The sequence below is a fragment of the Pelodiscus sinensis genome, chromosome 19 (genome assembly GCF_049634645.1).
Source record: "Pelodiscus sinensis isolate JC-2024 chromosome 19, ASM4963464v1, whole genome shotgun sequence".
Classification (NCBI taxonomy): domain Eukaryota; kingdom Metazoa; phylum Chordata; order Testudines; family Trionychidae; genus Pelodiscus; species Pelodiscus sinensis.
Window position 1 is genome coordinate 8,861,909 of NC_134729.1, and position 20,724 is coordinate 8,882,632.

The 20,724-nt window shown below is 44.1% G+C and overlaps 1 protein-coding gene across 3 annotated transcripts in view; it reads left to right on the forward strand.

Annotated features, from left to right (window-relative positions):
- Positions 1-17,644, forward strand: part of AKAP8L (A-kinase anchoring protein 8 like) — a 45,170-nt gene extending 27,526 nt beyond the window's left edge. For 2 of the 3 annotated variants that reach the window (XM_075902143.1, XM_075902144.1), the window contains 4 exons: positions 2,257-2,362; positions 4,496-4,626; positions 5,698-5,793; positions 16,885-17,644. In XM_075902143.1, the coding sequence (XP_075758258.1) occupies positions 2,257-2,362; positions 4,496-4,626; positions 5,698-5,793; positions 16,885-17,271 (720 nt within the window). In that variant the 3' untranslated portion in view covers positions 17,272-17,644. Of the gene's footprint in view, positions 1-2,256; positions 2,363-4,495; positions 4,627-5,697; positions 5,794-7,353; positions 9,200-16,884 lie in introns of all 3 variants that reach the window. The other variant, XR_012896639.1, reaches the window with a different exon arrangement.
- The last annotated feature ends 3,080 nt before the right edge of the window (positions 17,645-20,724 follow it).

A 20,724-nucleotide genomic window follows, 5' to 3' on the forward strand; every position in this document is an offset into this window, starting at 1 on the left:
AGTTCACAAGGGGAGGCAGTTTAAAAACCAGCTCCCTGTGCAGACCAGCTGCCTGTTGATACAGAGGCACCAGTGCAGGGCAGCAGCAGTCCTTGTCTGCAGGGGTTCCAAGCTCCCCATGCGCAGAGAGTGCTCCAGCAAAACAATGGAGCTGCTTCCGTCTGTGGTGAGCCTGAACCCGCTGCAGACAGAGTCTGGTCTGTGGCAGCAGCCTCTGTCGGGGGGGTCCAAGCTCCCGGGGGACAGAGGCTGGTCTGTGGCAGCAGCCCCTGTCCACAGAAAGCATCATCCCCATCCAGACAGGTGCTGCTGCCTCAGTCCAGCCTCTGTCTGAAGCAGGCCCAGGCTCTCCGTGGACAGGGGCTGCTCCATGGCATGCTGGAGCAGCCTTGGTCAGCATTGAGTCGAGGCTGCCGCAGATAGAAGCTGCTTTGTGGCAGCTTCCCTTGATGCTCCTCATCTCCCTGCACTGCTGTAGAGGCAGCACCACGGAAGGAGGAAGCAGCTCTTGTTACCTGCACCAGTTTCTCTATCCCTTCCACGCTGGAGGGACACACACCTTTACCCAATTCCTAGGGCTCAAGGTGCAACCCTATTAATTTATACACCCACCCTTACCCAATTCCTAGGGCTCAGGGCGTAACTTCCGGCAGGATCTTTAGCCACTGAAAGAGCCTCACACAGTAATATCCTTATCCTCTATTTATTAACAATTCCCAAACAAGCAGAATACACATCCTAAGCACACAGGGTCATGCTCACCAATCCTGATAAAAGGCAGGCAGACTTCCATTGTTGGTCAGGCAATAGCAGTCTCTCTGGTCTTAGGCTGTGTCTTGGAGGTGAGTTCTGGTTTCCAGGTCTTCCTCCTTCCTCCTGGTCTTCTAGCCTTTTCGTCCTTCTGTTGTTTCTGATCTTCTTCTTCTCCTTTTTGAATCCCAGTTTACAGGCAGTCCCCGGGTTACGTACAAGATAGGGACTGTAGGTTTGTTCTTAAGTTGAATTTGTATGTAAGTCGGAACTGGTACATATTGTAGGGGAAACTCTAGCCAAACATTTCTCCAGAGCTCAGTTTTATTCTCCCATACCTCACTTCCCTCAGTCCTTTATTCTCAAGCTGAGGTGTCTGCTGAGAAAAGCCGCTCCGCGTCTCCCTGGTCTGCTGGGGGGGGCGCTAGCTTCACGTCTCCCTGGTCTGCTGGGGGGAAGCAGCTAGTTGCCTCATCCCGTTTGTAAGTAGGGATCCGATGTAAGTCGGATCCATGTAACCCGGGGACTGTCTGTATATAATGAACCCTGAGTCTTGCTTAGCTATACCTTAACCAATTATTTTAGTATAATTTTACTAATCAATCGTAACAAAATTACCTAACCAATCATACCCCACCACCTTAATTGATTTACACCTAGCAAAATTAATTATACAGTAGACAGAAACAGTTACAAACCAGACAGAGATCACACAGTCAAACAACAGGAAAGTATAGTGACAATGATCATAGGATGAGGAGTCCACAACATTCTCTATTGATAAGCAGTTTCTTGCCAGACAGAATGGTGTTACTTAAGTTTTCTTTACCCATCTTGAGATGTTTCTTTATCTGGTGACTGTGGGGGAGCTATCAGGACAAAGTCCCCTGCTCACAGCCTGGTGTAACATTTTTTAATACAATTTAGATGGAACTGTGAGTATGTGACTCCAGGCCTTTCAGTAATGGCTGCTACTCTTCAGTCTGGCTACAGAAGGCGGCTTTGGTTCAGGCCTAGAACAGGCCTTCCAACATGGCTACAGAAAAGCCGTATTGTTACACACTACAGAGCTGGTGCTGAGAGGAGCTGGCTCCCCCTATCACGGCAAGGGGGGGGGTCCTCAAGCCTGCCTGAAAGCCAGATCCCCATGAATATCAGCTCTAGCCTGCCCCCTTTACCCTCCACACGGCTGCCTCTCTATCAGAGGCAGTAGCTCGGGGGAGGAGGGCAGGCACAGGCAGATCTGGTGCTCATGGTGAGCCTGCTTAAAACCCGCCAAGGGTTATCAGAATCATAGAAACATAGGGCTGGAAGAGAGCTCAGGAGATCGAGTCCAGCCCCCTGCGTAAAGCTCCCCTACGTAAAGTCCTAACTTAATTATGTAGTCGACTACCCATTGATATCCCTACAATATAAGTTGTGGTTTTTGCATTTTTGAATTCACATTTATCTAGAGTGGTCAGATGTGTAGCTGATGATGATGATAAATATTTTTGTACAATACAGGATTATGTTGCTAACAAAACAAAGAAAACTGAAGAACGCCGCAAAGCAATTGAAGATATTAATGCAGTTATCCAACAGATCTATAAAGATCAAGATCTTACCCAAGGTAAGAGCAAATCCCTTCATCTTCATGGTTTTGTCTTTTGTGAAGCTACCTAAATGTACAGCTTTCCTCGGAAAATGGGAAAAATAAAAGCCATTGTGAGGTGCCTTGTTTGTGTTATACTGAATCTTTAAAATGTGCCCAGTTCACAAGCAAAGCTTGGTTAAAACTGAGATCTGAGAATCAAACTTTGTTTTTGTTACCACTAAAGATTTAGCAAACCAGGCTATGTTTTTGGAACCTGTACAACCTAATTACTGTTGCAAATCTGTCCCACTAGTGCCATGTAAATTGTAATATGGCAAACAAGGCTGATAAATAAGAAGAAATAAAATTAGCTCTACAGCACCAACAGGAGTAAAGTATTTTTGTTACTTAAATCATCTGATCCTATTCAGAAATGGAGTACAGTTGAGGCACTTTTTTTTCTCAAAGTAAACTTCCAGAATGGAGCCACACTTTAAAAAGCTATTAATGACGCATGGAAAACTTAAATATTTATTAGGAATGCGTATCTATAGCTGGTGTTACTCTGTGCAAGATGGGAACTCCTTTTCCCCTATTTATGCTCTAATAGTTACTTTACATGCTAAAATAATTTTTCTAATTTCAGATAAGCGTAATCATTAGATTAATATACTGGAGCCTTATTTCTCATATGTTAGAGTAAAATTTAGAATTCTAGACGAGTTGCTCAGGTCCTTAATTCAATTTTTATTATTTGGAAAATAAAATGAAAATGTCCATGCATTGTTGTGGGATGGGGTTGGAGATGAGTGGTTCAGAATTCAGGCTTCCCTGGAGAGAGAGGATTATTCCAGCCCTCTCACCACAGCAATTTGGGGCCAAGTGAAAAGCGCCTCTCCATGGCTGTTGCAGCAGGCACAGCTAGGGAGGGGTGCATGTTTCCTGTCTGGGGCAGGTCCAGGTTCATCTGCCCCCTGCACTTCCCAGCCAGAGTGAGGAATGCAGGAAACTGCACTTTCCACTAATTCCCTGATTAAAGGGAACAGCCAGTAATGTTCTTGTATGAATGGGGGGGACCTTTGCCCCTCCCCAAGGGTGCCTGGAGGGTGGGAGTCAGGGGAAAGGAGCTGGCTGGGGACATGCTCCCACCCTATCCAGAGGGAGGGGAGGTGCCACCTCCAACCAGCCTCTTTCACCTGACTGGTGATTCTGTCTCCCTTCTTATAAAACCATACAGAAGCAATCCCATTATGAACATTCCCATTTTCCTGGCACAACCAAACCCTTACCTTGCTTTAAGTTATGATAAGAAAAAACTGTACTGAATTTGGTGGTCATAGCTCTTACCATTTAGGAGTTCTTGAACAGACAGATGGATAAACTCTCTCAAATATGTAGTAGATAGTAAATGGAAAGCCATACCTCTTTCTAGCAGAAATGTCACGGAGGGGGTGTAAACAGGAGGGATGAGTGTACAGTGGTGCTCAACCTTTCCAGTACCCATTTCAGGAGTCTGATTTTTGTCTTGCATAACTCCAGGTTTCATCTTACTTTAAAATTACTTGCTTACAAAAATCAGAAACAAAAAGGCTCACAACACTCTATTAGTGAAAAAAATGTTTACTTTCTCATTATTACCATCATAAAATAAATCATTTGGACTATAAAGTACTTTCATGCCAATTTATAGTGTATGGAGCAGCATAAATAAGTCATATGAAATCTTAGTTTGTACTGACTTTGCTAGTGCTTTTTATGTAGCCTAGCAAATATCTAGATGAATTGATGTACCTCCTGGAAGACCTCTGGATATCCTCAGGGGTATGTGTACCTTTGGTTGAGAACCACTGACATAGTAGACAGCTGCACCAAGGCTCGCTTGGTAATGACCTAGCTGGAAACATTTTGGATACTATAGTCTATATGCTGATGAATGTTACTACTCACTGTTGCATCTTTGTGGTGTAAAGCCTTTGTGGGTACTTTGGGCCTCAGCCATATTAGCTATCTTTATTGGTCAAGACTGAGCATCATATTGTAGGAAACAGTCTCCAGAGGTGCATGAGTATTTTAAAAAAAAGTGAACGTGTAGAACAAGCTGCAAAACTCCCTCAAGTGCATGCAATGTGGCTACCACAGCAGGTGAACAAAGCTCCTGTCTCTCCTCAGATATTGGCATGGAACACTTTATTAAAAAGGTGGAGGCTGCTCATTGTGCTGCATGTGACCTCTTCATCCCAATGCAATATGGAATTATTCAGAAGCACCTGAAGTCCCTTGACCACAACCACAACCGCAGAGTAAGCATGCAATTGGTTAAATGTGGCATATTGGCTTTTATATACACATGCTATAACTGGCTGGGCAGATGTGGAGATGGACTTACTGCTGGTTGCAGGGTTTTAATAAAAAAAACAAGCTGATAAATGCTAAAAACTTGATAGGATTACATTCATACAGCCTATGGGGTATATGGGAAAATGGGACCTAAAAATCAGGAATAGTCTTTTTAAAGCTTTCTACAGTAGCAGTCTCTATATGGCAACAGCTCACAGTTGTGATACTGCAATGTGGTGGTCTATTATTGTAGAACACTGATCTTGACTCTTGTAAGTGGTCAGCAAAAAAGTAATCTCTTCATATTTTGTGGAACAATGATGTAACATGCTGTCAGGATACCATGTCTTCTATAACGCACTGGCTGTAGAATCCATTCTGAGATGTTCTGGCTTTTCTTGTATTAAAAAGATCCTCCTATGTTAAAAAGCCTTTCTCAATCTGCAAACAGATCATCTGAGCAGATGGCTGAGAATTGTCCCATATCGCTAAAGGAGGTGTGGATTCTGAAGCCCAGTGGCAGTTTAAATATTGGCACTTACGCATGTTAGCAATGGAATGGCTACCAATTAATAATGTGCCAGATATTGAGAGTGCAGTGAGGTAGTTGAGTACCTTGGAAGCCACTGGCAACAGAAGACTTGTTCAGGTGCTCTATGTCCCTCTACTACATACGCTTTATCAGAGTTCTCATGTTGCCTCTGCTGCTGCCCATTAAAGGATTGAAAAATGAGAATTTCTTCCTGGTGCTAAAAAAAACAAACTACATTCCATCTGTGCCAAAAGTCACATCCCCATTACCCCACTCACTTAACCTCTAAAGCAGTGCATGGTCAATACAAATTCTGAAGCATGCTGAATTTACCAACACTAAATTTGGTGGTAAATGATGGCAGATATGTCTGAAAATCAAATTTCATATCTATAGTCACAGCATGTCTGCACTAACTGATAAACATGTGGCTAGAGGCAACTGCTGAAGTGTTACAGGACTCAATTCCAAAAACTTCTTTAAATACTCTTCTTCCCTTTAGGCCATGATGGAGCAGTCCAAGAAATCCTCTTTAGTAGTTGCAAGAAGTATTCTCAATAACAAACTAATCAGCAAGAAATTGGAGCGGTATTTGAAGGTAAATACTTACAAAACAGTCTTGGGTTGGTTTGAGCAGAAAGCCACCCAGCTTCTCCATTACAGATTTTTTTTTTATTAGCTGCATTTACAGACTGTTTCTTGCTAGCTAGCTTTCATGCTGATATTCCAAAGTACTTTTCCAGTAAAAGATCAGATCCCCAAGGGTTAGCTGGGTGGTGCTCAAAGACATTCATAGTATGTCTAGCTTTCTCATCTCTACTGTCTCCCATCTTTAATATTGCTCCTAAATCCTGCGTGAAGAGGTTTAGACTCTTCCTTTAATATTTTCAGCTTAACGGAATAGCATTTAGGCAGTTTGCTATTATCATTATTAGTCTTTTATTGTTGGTATTAGGGTTTGAGTACTCAAGATAGTATATACTTTCAAGAGCTACTAATTTGATTTCCCTTGGTGCTGTAAACAGTTGGCTAATGTTACAAGGATTTCTGGGTAACATGCTCAAGTTAAACCTAAGTATTTGATTCATGTGCTCTCCCATAGTTCAGACAATGGGCAGCAAGTTCAGTGGACCCATGTTGCCCAGGCACCAGGAATGTTCCTGGTCTGGGACCCAGCTTCACCAAATTTTGCTTTCCCAAATGTATCTCCTACCCCTGCCTGCCTCCCACTAGTGATTTTTAAAACAGCCTGGGGCCCCCTAGTGCTCACTCTACTCAGCTGCTGGCATGTCCCTGCTGCTCCTAGGGGTGTGTGTATCCATGAATTGCCTTCCCCCTGAATACCCCTACAGCCAATGGGAAAATGTGGGGGCAGCAGCACTTGGAAACCCCTGCCTCCCCTTGCCTAGGAGTTGCTGCCAGAGGTTGCACTAGATAAGTGCCACGCCCTCCTCCTACCCCCAAACTTCCTCTCAGGGCCTGCACCCAGATTCCCTCCCCACATTCCTTCCCAGAGCCAGACCCATCACCCCTTCCTGCATCCCACATCCCTGCCACAGTCCTGAGCTTACACTCAGCACCAGAGCTCCCTCCCAGAACCTTAGGCAGATGAAGGAAAGGACTTAGGGTGGGGGAGAGATGTGGATTCTGCACACCACTAAAATTTCTGCAAACCTACCGCCCTGGTTAAGACTATCTTTGTGTGTTAAGATATGGCGTGGGGAAAGGAGAATGGGGTTGAAGATGGTAACAGTGGTTACTAGCAGCAGTCCTGCTCTCCCTTTTGGAAAGTGATATTGAACATTAAGGGAAACAACATAACCCTCCTTTGAGCGCTGTCCCTATGGGTGCTCCACTTGAGGCGCTGGTGCATCCTGACGCTGTTGATCAGATTTTTGGTAGCAGTACCTGGTTGGGACGGGCATGCACAGTAGCTGTCTCACAGTGCCATATCTAGCATGCACCCAGCCTGACTCCTTTTGTTCTCTCTCAGCTGTCCTCTACCAGAGACAGAGCTCTTCAGCAATGTGAAGAAATACTATACTAGAAGTTAGATTATTTAGTAAGATTCAGTTACTAGTAATTACTCAGTTTAGAATTAAGTTTCAGTTCATTCCAAAAAGAAAATAATTCACTTCCATTTTTCCCCCATCCTAAGTTACTTCTACAAGGGATGTCAAAAATATGCCTGGATCCTCAGATTTCAAGAGATGTTGTTTGTTATACGACGCAATGCATCTGCTCTTTAGGTGAGCCGTGCATAACACAAAAGTGTGATTACTGCAGCAACCTGAAAGCCCAAGTGAGGAGAGACAGGTATCTCCTACTTCAATTCATCTTAATTGAGAAATCCACAATGCCCACGTTGGATCCTGGACAAGGGACTCTCTGGACACATCCTTGGTAGACAGAGCAAGTGCCAATTCCTCTATTTAAAAAAAATGAGGAAAAAGGACACATTCTTCCCAAGCAAAGGACTATTAAAAAAGTGGTTCCTACTGAGTTCTCTGCCCTCTGTCAACCTCAAGCAGAGTGAGCACCTTTGATGCACTGGACACCTACCACCATCTGTACAGGGACCTCAGCTGGGAAGGGAAAGGAGTCAAGTTGTAGGCACAAAATAGCCTCCTCCATTGCACCAACTCCTATGAAGGACACAGTGCCACAGCCTTTGCCACTGGGGATGCCTCCATCAACTTCATTGGAACCACCCACAGAGATAACAAGGGTGGTATCACCAGCACCAGCTAAGGCCACACGCAAACGATTGCCACCAAGCATCTACCATCTAAAGCATTGGCACAGAAAGATATAACACCAAAAATAACAGCACTGCATAAGGCTGACATGGGAGTAACTTCTACTTCCAGTTCTCCTCTGTTCGGCACCAGTGGCTCACCAGCATTAACAACCAGATTCCATCACTACATTACCATTTTCCAGCAAAGACTAGGAGGATCTTGAGGAGACAGTCTTCTCATTAGGCTACCTCTCACAATCAGGAACTGGGCCACCAATGTTCCACACAAGAACCAGAGAGCAACTTGCCAACAACATGCATCCTTGACTCACCAATCCTTGGATGCACTTCCCATGCCAGTGTCTATGCAGTGGCCATAATGGGATCCATGGGCAGCCTACTCTATCTCATTTCTCCAAACCTCCCACTCCTCAAACAGAGACTTAACAACAGCCTCATTAGCAGAGCCTTCAGAGGCACCAGAGAAGAATTGGAGATCACTCACCTGCTTACAAATCATGATAGTCTCCAGATGTGCACTTTCCACTGCTGCAGATGACTTTAAACATGTTCAGTTTTTCAGGTGGGTAGCATGCAGGCAGAAGATTCTGCTGGAAGAGAAAACTAACACCAGCTTTTAAAAATTGTACATACCTCTTCTACAGCAAAGATAGCCTTCCAAAAATGATGCCTTGATGGAACGAGCACAAAGTGTGGCAAACACTCACCATTATTCCTCCGACCTGCAAATGTGCAGACAGAATATATTAAGTACCTAATAGAGCCATGGACTTTCTTTTTTTCACACCAGAGCCCAATTCCATAGTGGTAGATGCAGCCAACCAAAGTGGTAAACAACTGGAATCCCAATTCACACCTGGACAAGGATTGGAAGAGGGATCTATTTGGACAGAAAGTCTGTTCTTTGGCAGTTCTGCAATTCCACACAGCCAATTACACAGCATTGTCAGCAAAAGATAACCATGATAATTACTGAATGAGTAGCTTGGTGAAATCTCTTGAGGATAAGAGGCAACAATTCCAAGCAAGAGACAGCTCATAGCTAGAACAGTGCTTCAAGCATCCCTCGACATTGCGGCCATGGCCACACACAAAATAGCAATAGATGGCGTTGTGGGAGCATTAGATATCCTGTGAGAAATACAGACTAAGTTAGAAGACCTCCCCTTTGATAGGGACAAGCTGTTCTCTGCCAAGATGGATGAAGTCCTACATTCCATGAGTGACACTGAGTTTTGATCAGGTACTTAGGGCTGGGGGTTGAAGTGCAGGAGGAGGTGTGGCCTTTGGGGAAGAGCTGGGATGAGGTCTTCAGAGCTGGCAGGGGGTTGGGGTTTATGCTTACCTGGGCAGATCCCTGTTGGGGACTGTGAGGAGGGGTGCTCCCCCCCACCAGCTGTGGCAGCTTGGTGCTGAGGCCAGCAGGGAGGGGCTTCCCTCCTCCGCTGGCATGGCAACTTGGTGCCCCCTTGGGTGGAGGGGAGTCTTGGCATCAGGTGTGGCAGCATTTTCAATCTGGTTGCTCCATATGTCGCAGTGTAGGACTGTTGATTAAAGGAGAAACATATTTTTTCTGGTGCAGTACATATAGTACAGAGGAGCAGTCCTTGATTCTACTCACCCAAGGCCTATGTCCCAAAAGCCTGATTCTGCATTACATCAGACCTAGTCTCACATATGAAAGCCCGCACCACTGCTCATTTATGCTTGAGGCTGTTGGGCCAAATGGCAGCCTGCACAGCTCCATGTTCAGCCCCTACAGGTGTGCTGGCATTGGTCTACATCATCAATAGACAAACATAGGCCAGATAGTCAAGATTCCAGATCACATTCTGTCGTTGCTTTTCACTTAGTGGTTGGACCTTGCATCAGTGTTGGAAACAGTCCCCTTCACAACCGTATCTCCATCGGTCACCTAGGTCTCCAATGCTTTGGATTGGGGATGGAGAGCCCATCTGAGTGATCTTGGCGTGCAAGGTCATTGAGTTGCAATCTCTGTTTGCCCATAAATGTAAGGGAGCTCAGAGTGGTACACTTATCCTGTTAAGCTTTCCTGCCTCTCATAAAATGTAGGGTGGTTTAAGTCCTAATGGACATTATTGCCTCTATGTTCTACACCAATAAGAAAGGTAGAGCCTGATCCTCAGCCCTTTGCCAAGAATTCCTTAGGCTTTGGAACCTGTGTTCAGCAGCTAGAAGCATTTTGGCAGATCACCTTAACAGGACCTTCTCTTCTCACCACGAGTAGTCGCTCCATCCAGTTAATCAGCATCATTTTCCAAAGGTGGGGGAACTCCCCAGGTAGACTTGATTGCAACCAGGTACAACAGAAAGTGCTTTTTGTTTGATTGGCGGGTGGGGATTGACAGAGGCTCCCAGTTGGACACTTTCCTGCTCCATGGTTGGGGCCTCTGAACACCTCCCCTCTAATGCCATTAAGAGTATCTTTGTGAAGATCAAGAAGGACAAAGCAAAAGTAATCTTCATAATGTTGGCTTGGCTGTGCTAGTGCTGACTTGGTTGTCTGCTGGACCTCTTCGTGGCCACCCCCTTAACCACTCCAGCCAGACTTGTTGTGTCCTAACCATGGCAGACTGTTGCATCTGAACTTGACAGCCTTACTGCTGCATGATTGAACGTGCATGACAGGCTGTGCTTGGCCAATGCCCAACAAGTCTGGCTGGGTAGCAGAGCAACTTACCTGGTAAAGGAAACTGTTTGCATGCTGGACTTAGAATAAAGGTGTTTGAGCTGAGAGGGACCCGTTACAGATAATCCTGGATTACCTCCTGCATTTTAAACTCCAGGGTCTGTCTGTTTCATCTCTTAAGGTCTGTTTGGTGGTTATTTCAGCTTTTCATCCTTGGCTTAAGAGCGTGTCAGTTTTCCTCCACAACATGACTGCCAGGTTCCTCAAGGACTTACAGTCTGCCCTCACTTCAGGGACACTATTCCTCCATCTTGTGCTGTCATGGCTCACAGGTGGGAGGTGGGAAGCGTCAATCCCCTGGCTGGCTTCCTGCTTCTTCCTCCTCTTCTTCTTCTGGAAGGTCACTTTCTTGATAGCAATAACATCTGCCAGCAAGAAGAAACTGAGAGCACGGGCAGCCCGTGAGCCTAGGCAGACTAGGCGGTCTCCTAGGGCTCCGCCAGTCCAGGGTGCCCAATGATGATGTTACAGGGCGCCCGATGATTACGTCACAGCCATTGACGGCTGAACAGGTGGGGACGCCGATTGCGCCTTCCTCCTGGGGCTGGCCTTCCTCAGGCGCCTTCCTCCAGCTGGCCTCAGGCCACTCGTGACAGAGTATGTAGGCCCTGGTGGCACCTAATATACCAGTGTGAGATCATGGCTCTCAAGGGGGCTCTTCAGCCATCCCTACAGATCAGAGGTGGGCAATAATTTTTTATGGGGGGGGCCTCTCCAAGATTTTGGAAAGTGGTTGAGGGCCACTTTTCTGCATGGCACACGGAGCAAGCTGGAGAGCCTGCCTGGGGCTCCCCGCTGCCTCCACGGGCTGGATCCATTGGTTTGGTGGGCTGCATCCGGCCTGTGGGCCATATTTTGCCCAGGCTTGGGCACAATAGCACAAACACAAAAATCGCTGACTGTGCACATACCTAGAATGGAATGGACATGAGCAACACATCTTGAACTACACCAGTTATGAAATGTAGGTAACCATTTTTTCCACATGTGGGGATTCATAGAATACTAGAACTGGAAGGGACCTCAAGAAATCCTGAAGTCCAGTCCCCTGCCTCGTGGCAGGACCAAGCATGGTCTGTATCCTCCCTGACTGGTATCTGTCTAACCTGATCTTAAATATCTTCAGTGATGGAGATTCCACAACCTCTCTAAGCAACTTATTCCAGTGTTTAACCACCCTGAGAGGCAGGACGTTTTTCCTAATGTCCAACCTAAACCTTCCTTGCTACAGTTTCCAGTAGTCCCCAGCGTGGTGCCCGCGGGCGCCATGGCACCTGCCGGGGCATTTATGTGCACCTGCCTAGTGCCCAAGCTATTCTTGTGCCCCGGGCACCCAGTGCATGTGCAGCCCCTGCCCCGGGCGCGCAACGCATGCACGGCCCTGCCCCCGGGTGCCCGGCAGCCCCAAAAGGTTGGGAGACCACTGGTTAAGCGCATTGCTTCTTGTCCTATCCTCAGAGACCAAGGAGAACAATTTCCGAACCCCCTCCTCCCTGTGACACCCTTTCAGATAACTTGAAACCGTTATCATGACCCCTCTCAATCTTCTCTTTTCCTAACTAAACAAGCCCAGTTCCTTCAGCCTTGCCTCATAGCTCATGTTTTCTAGACCTTTAATCATTTTTGTTGCTCTTCTCTACACCTTTTTCAGTTTCTCCACATCTTTCCTGAAATGTTGTGCCCAGAACAGGACACAATACTCCAATTGGGGCCAAATCAGCCCAGAGTAGAGCGGAAGAATGACTTCTCATGTCTTGCTCACAACACTCCAGTTAATGCATCCCAGAGTCATGTTTGCAGATTTTGCAACAGTGTCACACTGTTGACTCATATTTAGCTTGTGGTCCACTATGACTCCTATATCTCTTTCTGCAGTACTCTTTCTAGACAGTCACTTCCCATTCTGTATGTGTGGAATGGATTGTTCCTTCCTAAGTGGAGCACTTTGCATTTGTCCTTATTAAACTTCATCCTATTTACCTCAGACTGTTGTTCCAGTTTGTCCAGATTATTTTGAATTATGACCCTAACCTCCAAAGGTGCTGTAACCCCTTTCAGCTTGGTATCATCTGCAAACTTAATAAGTTTACTTTCTATGCCATCATCTATATCGTTGATGAAGATATTGAACAGGACTGGTCTCAAAACAGACCCCTAGGGAGCCCCACTTGTTATACCCTTCCAGCATGACTGAACCATTAATAACTATTCTCTGAGAACAGTTATGCACTCACCTTATAGTAGCCCCATCTAGTTGATTGATAAGAATATCATGCGAGACCGTATCAAATGCCTTACTAAAGTCTAGGTATACCACATCCACTGCTTCTCCCTTATCCACAAGGCTTGTTATCCTTTCACAAGAAAGCTATCAGATCGGTTCGACATGATTTGTTCTTTACAAATCACCTTATTTTCTTCTAGATGTTTGCAGATGAATTCCTTATTTACTTGCTCCATTATCTTTCCCTGCACAGAAGTTAAACTGACTGGTCTGTAGTTCCCTGGGTTGTTCTTATTTCCCTTTTTATAGATGGGCACTAAATTTGCCCTTTTCCAGTCTTCTGGAATCTCTCCTGTCTTCCATGATTTTCCAAAGATGCTAGCTAGAGGCTCAGATACCTCCTCTATCAGCTCCTTGAGTATTCTGGGATGCATTTCATCAGGTTCTGGTGACTTGCAGACATCTAACTTTCCTAAGTGATTTTTAACTTGTTCTTTTTTTATTTTAATGTGAGCTATTTGCAGTACACAAATGAGCAGGAATGGGAACATGATAGCTTTAATTTCCAGAGTAATACACAAGATATAATATAGAGTTCATTGGTTTATACATACACCCCTAATGTGGTGATCAGTACGCTATACATGCTCCTGCGGAATCTCCTCTAACAAGACAAAGGCCAGATTCTTCATCTGAACCTGGTCAAACTTCATCTGAAGGCCTGATTCCTCTATGGCTCCAACACAAATAATTAACATGCTCTGAACAGGTTTACTAACCAGCAGAAAGACATCCACTGATGCACCATACCTACAGAAATGGAAGAGGTTCTCCATGTGCTGCTGAAACAAATGCATAACTGCACGTAGAGCATCATTTCATTTGATCTTGGAGTACATATTAGAAATAATTTGACACTGTTACCCTGGGCTTGAATAAAGACATTAATTGATTGACACGTTACAAAGCCAGTTTCTCCCGCCATTAACATCTGCATTTTCACATCAAAAGCTATGAATGGGACACACCCAGCCTGCTTAATTAGCCTCATTAACATGCATCCTACAATGACAGGTACAGGCAGTCCCCAGGTTACATGAATCCGACTTACTTACAAACAGGGTGAGGTAACCCCGCACTAGCTGCTTCCCCCCAGCAGACCAGGGAGACGCAAAGCTAGCGCCCCCCCCCCTCCGACCCCCTCCAGCAGACCAGGGAGACGCGGAGTGGCTTTTCTCAACAGACACCTCAGCTTGAGAATAAAGGACTGAGGGAAGTGAGGTGTGGGAGAATAAAACTGAGCTCTGGAGAAATGTTTGGCTAGAGTTTCCCCTACAATATGTACCAGTTCCGACTTACATACAAATTCAACTTAAGAACAAACCTACAGTCCCTATCTTGTACGTAACCCGGGGACTGCCTGTACTTCTGCTGTTACATAATCTTGGTTTCTGTTATTTCTGCTTCAGTTCACCTGATGAAGTGAGTTTTATTCATGATTCTATATATTTGTTAGTCTCTAAGGTGTCACAGGACTACTCTTTGTTTTCAAAGTTACAAACACATATTAGAAATACATTAGAACTAAAGTAATCAAGTACATTTATAGTACTCCCTAGCAGCCATAGCTGCTGTCCATTATAAGATCAGTGGTATTTCAATATTCACATACCTTATCAGTGGTTTCTCCATGGGAATATGAAATATGTACCCAGAAATATGCAGCTCCATGCTATCATGGGATCTAAACCACTTGAAACTTGTTCTCTACTACACCTCTCATCTAAAGTTGCATTCCTGGTTGTGATTATTTCTGCACAATAGATATGTGAAGTAGAGACTCTCATGGCCCACCATGAGATGCTGTATTTTTCAAAGATAAAATGACGCCACACCCAAAATTTAACCCAACGTTATCTTTTCTTCTCAGACAATCAATTCATTTTACCTGTGTTTTACCCTAAACCTGATGAGACTACACAAAAGATCATGTTCCACACTCTAGATATGCATTAGCATTACCTAGATAGAATGAAACCAGTCAAAAAATTACACCCCACCCCCCCAAAAAAAGAGCAGAAAGGTCAAAGGGGTTTCAAAACAAAGAATTTGAAAATTGATCTCAAATTGTATTCACCGATCCTCTCAACAACAAAGAGAACTCCCCATTGGAGATCAGAGCCCATTCAACCAGATCGGGGTCAACCTCAACTGCCTTTTAAAATAATGTACCAATTAGAGATGTCAAGCCACCACTTCAGCATCTGAACACAGGTTCATTAATCACTACAAAGTAATGCAAGGCTCAGACACAATACTAGGCCTAACAGTACTATGTAGAATCTGAACCCCAGACACCTAAAGTGGAGCACCCATGGGGTCAGCAATCAAAGAAGCAGCGAGGATTACTCACCTTGTGCAGTAAATGAGGTGTGTCTCAGTGCTCCACTACCCACTCTCCTCCCCTCTAATTCAGAATGTGTGTTAAAGTTGGAGAAGAAACTGGGGGTTTGGGCTGTGCATATGATAGATGAGGCACCAACAGTGCCACAAGCCAGCTACTGCATACATGTGTTCTGACCAGGCAGTGCTACTGAAAATCTCTGATCAGTGGCACAGGGATGCTCCGATACCTAAAGTGGAGCATCCACAGGGAGATGCATCTCAAAGATCTTCAGTTACCGCACAAAATGAGTAACTCTCTCCTTTGTGGGTGGGGGCCAGTGATCCATGTAAATACAAAAACTTGTCATTGGTGCCAAGGCAATAACTGATTCATGGGTTGGGACTGTCTCAGAAGTCCAGGACTGGTACCAAAAAGTCACCACTTGGCTAATACCTTGCCAAACACAAGAGCTGGGAACTAATATTATGCACCATGTTAGAAAGCCTGGCTTTCCACTGGTGGCAACATTTGTCCATAGTATTGCTGATCTATGGTGATCATGGTTTGAGATCTCGTCTTTCTGTTAGTACTTAAAATGCCTCTATCACTGGCATTCTAACAAGTCTTGTATCTTCCTGACTTCCATTAAAGCTTGGTTTTTAGTAGTATTTTTCCAAGTACAATATGGATAGCTTGGAATCCTCTTTTTAGATTAGTATCTAATTCTACTATGCATACATTTATTAAATGTTAGTTGCTTAAATTTCATCAGAATTGGAAATGGGTTGCAAGACTAGACCCTTGGCTGTCTGAAATCCCCAGTATATACATACATCTAGTGTGGACAGTCAAAACTGCAATAAGCTGCTGTCTGTGCCAGTGCAGTTCACCCAGCTTTGAGAGAGGGTGATTTGCCTCAATGCACATATTGGTTTATAATAGTTTTGCCGGTTTGCATCAGTACAGTTATATTGCTGGCAGTAACTAGGTGAATTCCCATATAGACAAGGCCTGATAAAAAAATTCTAAGACCAGGGGGTTGAAAGTTTCACTTCATATGTGATCCAGAACAAATGTCCAGTAACTCGGCTTCCATTGTCAGGCAGAATCCAAACCCTTAGTGTCCCCCTGTTCCTGACATCAAAACAACTCAGCTTTCAATAGGCCTAGTATACAAAGTCTTTTTATTGTTCTGGTAACTTCGTTGGCCTGAAAGCAGTATGCTTATATCAGTACAAGCATGGCACTTAAATAGTTATTTGGACCTTGCAGGGAGAAGAAACAACAGGGGAGCAATGAGTTACAGTCAAATAATATAAAAATAACTCACAGTAACAAAGCAAATATAAAGTGCCTTCACAGTACACTGCTATAAGGCTCGCTAACTTACAGCCAACTAGGGATAAACTCTTTGGTTCAGTACAAATATTTTTAGGTCCAGAGAACTTCCAAGTGCTGGTCCTAGCCTAGTGATCAGAAATGTTCATGCCTTGCAGGAGGATCTTATGTACCTGGAATTTGTGTGAAATTAAGTGAGAAGGTCTTAGTGAACATCTGCCAAGAATCTATCCAAATACAGCTTCCAAATATTTCTGTCTTAACTTACAGGGTGAGAATCCTTTCACAGATGATCCAGAAGAGAAAGAGGAGCATGAGGAAGGAGAAGGTGGAACGAGTGGAAATGCAGAAGAGGGAATAGCTGAAACAGCAGAAGAAAACAGGAATGAAGAAGAAAACCAAGATGAAGAAAATCAAGATGAGGAAAGCCAAGACCAAGAGGAGAACCCAGGAGCAGAAACAACTGAGAATCACGGGGAGCAAGAGGAGATCCAGGCAGAGGCACAGGCAGAAGTTGAAGCAGGATACACAGAGGAGAAGAATTCACAAGTTGCAGAGGAAACCCTCACAGCTGAGAAGAAAGAGCAGTTGTTGGAGGGAAGGGAGGAAGAAAGCAAAGGAGTTATTGCAGCAGAAGAGGATGAGCCTGTGGAGTAGACTCTGGATGGGAAAGCTGATATGTTTAAGACACAACATTAAGTTTTCTTTTAAAAACTATCTGTGAAACTTCATAGTATGTTTTTGATTATCCTTTTACTAAACTTTCACTAGTTATGGCAGTTGAAAGCCTCTATCTGCAAAGTGTTTTTGGAAATTGGATTTTTTTTTACCAAACCTTCATTTTAGTAGCTAGGTTTTGTGTAGTCCAAGTTTTTAGATGGCTTTGTATGAGGAGAATTTCCTGTGAGCATGTGTACAAAACAAATTGTGCTAATGCACCGTGTACTACATCACAAAATGGAAGATTAAACCTCTTACTATCTTCTTTGTGAAACTTTTTATATATTTAAATAAAGTGGGTTGTCCCTTAGCCAGCCTTCCTGGAAGCGTAAGGAGCCTTAAATCCACCATTTAGAATTCTTCGCTGTATGATATAAGAGTCTGCATAATTTTCATGTGATTGATTGTAGTACTCTTCCCAATGTTTTACTCTTCCTTTTTTAATGCAAAGCAAAAATAAGTGGTTGTTGACATTGTATTGTTTGTAAAATGCTTTCATTTAAAGGTGAATGTTTTCAGTGAGTGGAGATAAAACACTGCACTGAGATTATCCCCTGTGTTCGCCTTAATTTCTGGAGGTGGAGGTGAGTAATATCTGCCCTGGTAATATTCCTAGTAGGTGGAGAGCATGAAATGAGGTTGTTCTAAACTGAAACTGTTTAGTAACTGTGCTCTAAGACCTGGACTTAACTCATTTTTTCTGCTGATTTGGCAAATTCATTGCCCTTCAGTGTTTTCTCATCTCTAAGGCTACTATAACCCTTCGGAGGTTTCCAGCTGAATGGTGCTTTGTGAATATTTTCAGGTATTTCCAAAAGTTATCACAGGTTGGTCACTGACATTTTAATTCTGAGTCTATTCATCAGAGTCACAAATCACAAGGTTTCCATGATATTTTAAAACTAACCCCCTGCACATCTCTGCTGGCTTATGTTCCGTTATGGATGCATGTGCAAAAAGGAGACTAGGGGATATACTATTGTGAGACAATCTGCCTTGAGTAGGGATGTAATAGTATAGTTGATTAACTGATACGCTTTTGCTTATCGGTTAGTGCTATAGACTTCATGCATTTCTCCCCCCCCCCCCCCCTCTCCCCACTCAGTAAATTTTTTAGCAGCTTGACTCAGTCCTGGCTTGTGTCAGGTCCGGGACCAACTCCTGCTGCAGCTCTGCATTTAAAGTGTATTAGGAGCCAGGTGGGCAGGTAGCCCATCTCAGTTCTGATTCACGCTGGGTCTGGGAGCACAGACTGCCCCCTGGACAGGGGCTGCTGCCACCCAGCATTGCCGGCCCCACCCCCACTCTAGAATAGTCGAGTAACCGATAAGAATTAATGAGGTTAATTGACTATTCTATTAACTGATATTTACCATCCCTAGTGGGGTGCCCACCCAATTCAGTCTTAAGTTGCTAAACTATGTGTATGCAGTGGGTATAAACACTATCTATATAGCATTAAATGCCCCAAAACTTCATTAATGCAGAGTTCCAAGTTGCTCACTGCAGCCTTTTGCCCTCTATAAAGTGGAGAATGGCTATACATCTGAGAGAAGAAGAAATAAGACACATACCATCCCTGCAATTCATTCTTAGTTTCATTTTGAGCAACGCCCCAACGTGCCTATAATGTGTGCTAGCTCTCTGCTCTTATCATGCCATAGCACACTAGGAACAGAGCACAAAAGCATTGTACACCTTTTGAATATCTATGGCTACAGCAGAACTCAAGCTGAGGAGCACTAGACAGTTGCTACATTCAGACACTGATTATACACACATTACCCAATTTTTTGTACATTATTACCCCTTCACCCTTGCTCTGAGGATTCCTTCTGAGACACTACTTTGACTTACCCCTCACCAAGCCCTGGAGATGCCATTCTGCATGGTGCCAGACTGCTGACAAACTCCACAGCAAGAAGACACTTGAGTGCATATATGCAGGTGCAGCCTGCAGGGCAGTGGTGAATCCTTCAGTACATCTAGTCATATCAGAGTAACAGCTCTGCTATATTGCTCTAACTAATCCCTCCACCATCCCATGCTGTTATGCTTAAGGTTGTGTGATGGGTTGCATGCATTTCCTGGTTTTCAGGGGTTTATATTTAGCCATTCTCAACATTTTGGAAGGGCACGTGGCAGTGCTAGACAATCTTAACTCTGTGTTAATGCAATTTTTGGATAATTTCATTTCCTTGATTTAAAAAAGTGAACTACACCATTCCCTTCTTCCAGAGCTCAGTTCTCTTCTCCCACTGCCTCTGGCTCCTTGCCAATCATTACCCTGGCCACAGAATGCCCTGCTTGCATGTTATGGAAAATAGATCCTGTCAGATTAATTTGGTATCTTTCTTTGAAATTACAAGCTTGGCTGATAAAAGTAATGCTGTTAGACTTTTGTAAGGCATTTGATACTTCATAGTTTGATTTTAAAACTTGATATAAAAACATGGCACACATTAAATGGATTAACCACAGGCTGATGGAAAGATCTCAAAATGTAATTGTAAAGGAGGGATCATTATTAGGTGCGTGTGTATGGTGAGGTACCACAAAAATCCATTCTTGGCCTTGTGTTCTTTACTGTCTAGTTGGTGATAAAAATGGTAATCATAAGATCACCAATGATAAAGTTTGCAGATGACAGAAAAATTTGGTAGTAAAGAGCAAATTGATACCAGGCAAACTGGATCACTTGATAAGCTGGGAACAAGCAAACTATGCATTTGAATAGAGCTAAACGTAAATGTGTACATCTAGGAACAAAGAATGTCAGCCATACAGGATGGGGACTCTTTCCTGGAAGGCAGAAAGATGTTGAAGTGGTGGTGGATAATCTGCTCCTAGTTCAATGCTATGGCCAAAGGGCTACTGTGATCCTTGAATGCATGAACAGGAGAATCGCAAGTGGAAAAAGAGATTGTATCTCTTTGGCACGGGTGTGACCACTGTGGGAACACTGTGTCCAGTTCAAGCATCTTTATTTCAAGAAGGATGTTGAAAAATTGGATATGGCTCAAAGAAGAGCCACAAGAGTGATTTAAAGGATTAGAGAACATGCTCTATAGTGATAGACTCGAGAAGCTCCATTTATTTAGGCCTAGTCCACTCTACAAGGCGTGGCAGATATAAGGTGACTCTTGTCAGCCTAGTTATCCATTTGTCTATGCTAAAATTTGTCTTCTGCTAATCTAAGTACTCTCTTATAACAACACAATAACTCCTCCCCGCAGCATCAGTTGACCAATTTATGTCAACATACAGTGAGTGTAGACACTGGATTAGTTGTCAGCCTTAACTGTCCTGCAGCAGCTATCCCAACCCCAGCTGTCATGACCATCCCCATGACAGGGATTGCTCTGATCAGTTTTTTGAACTCTACTGCCA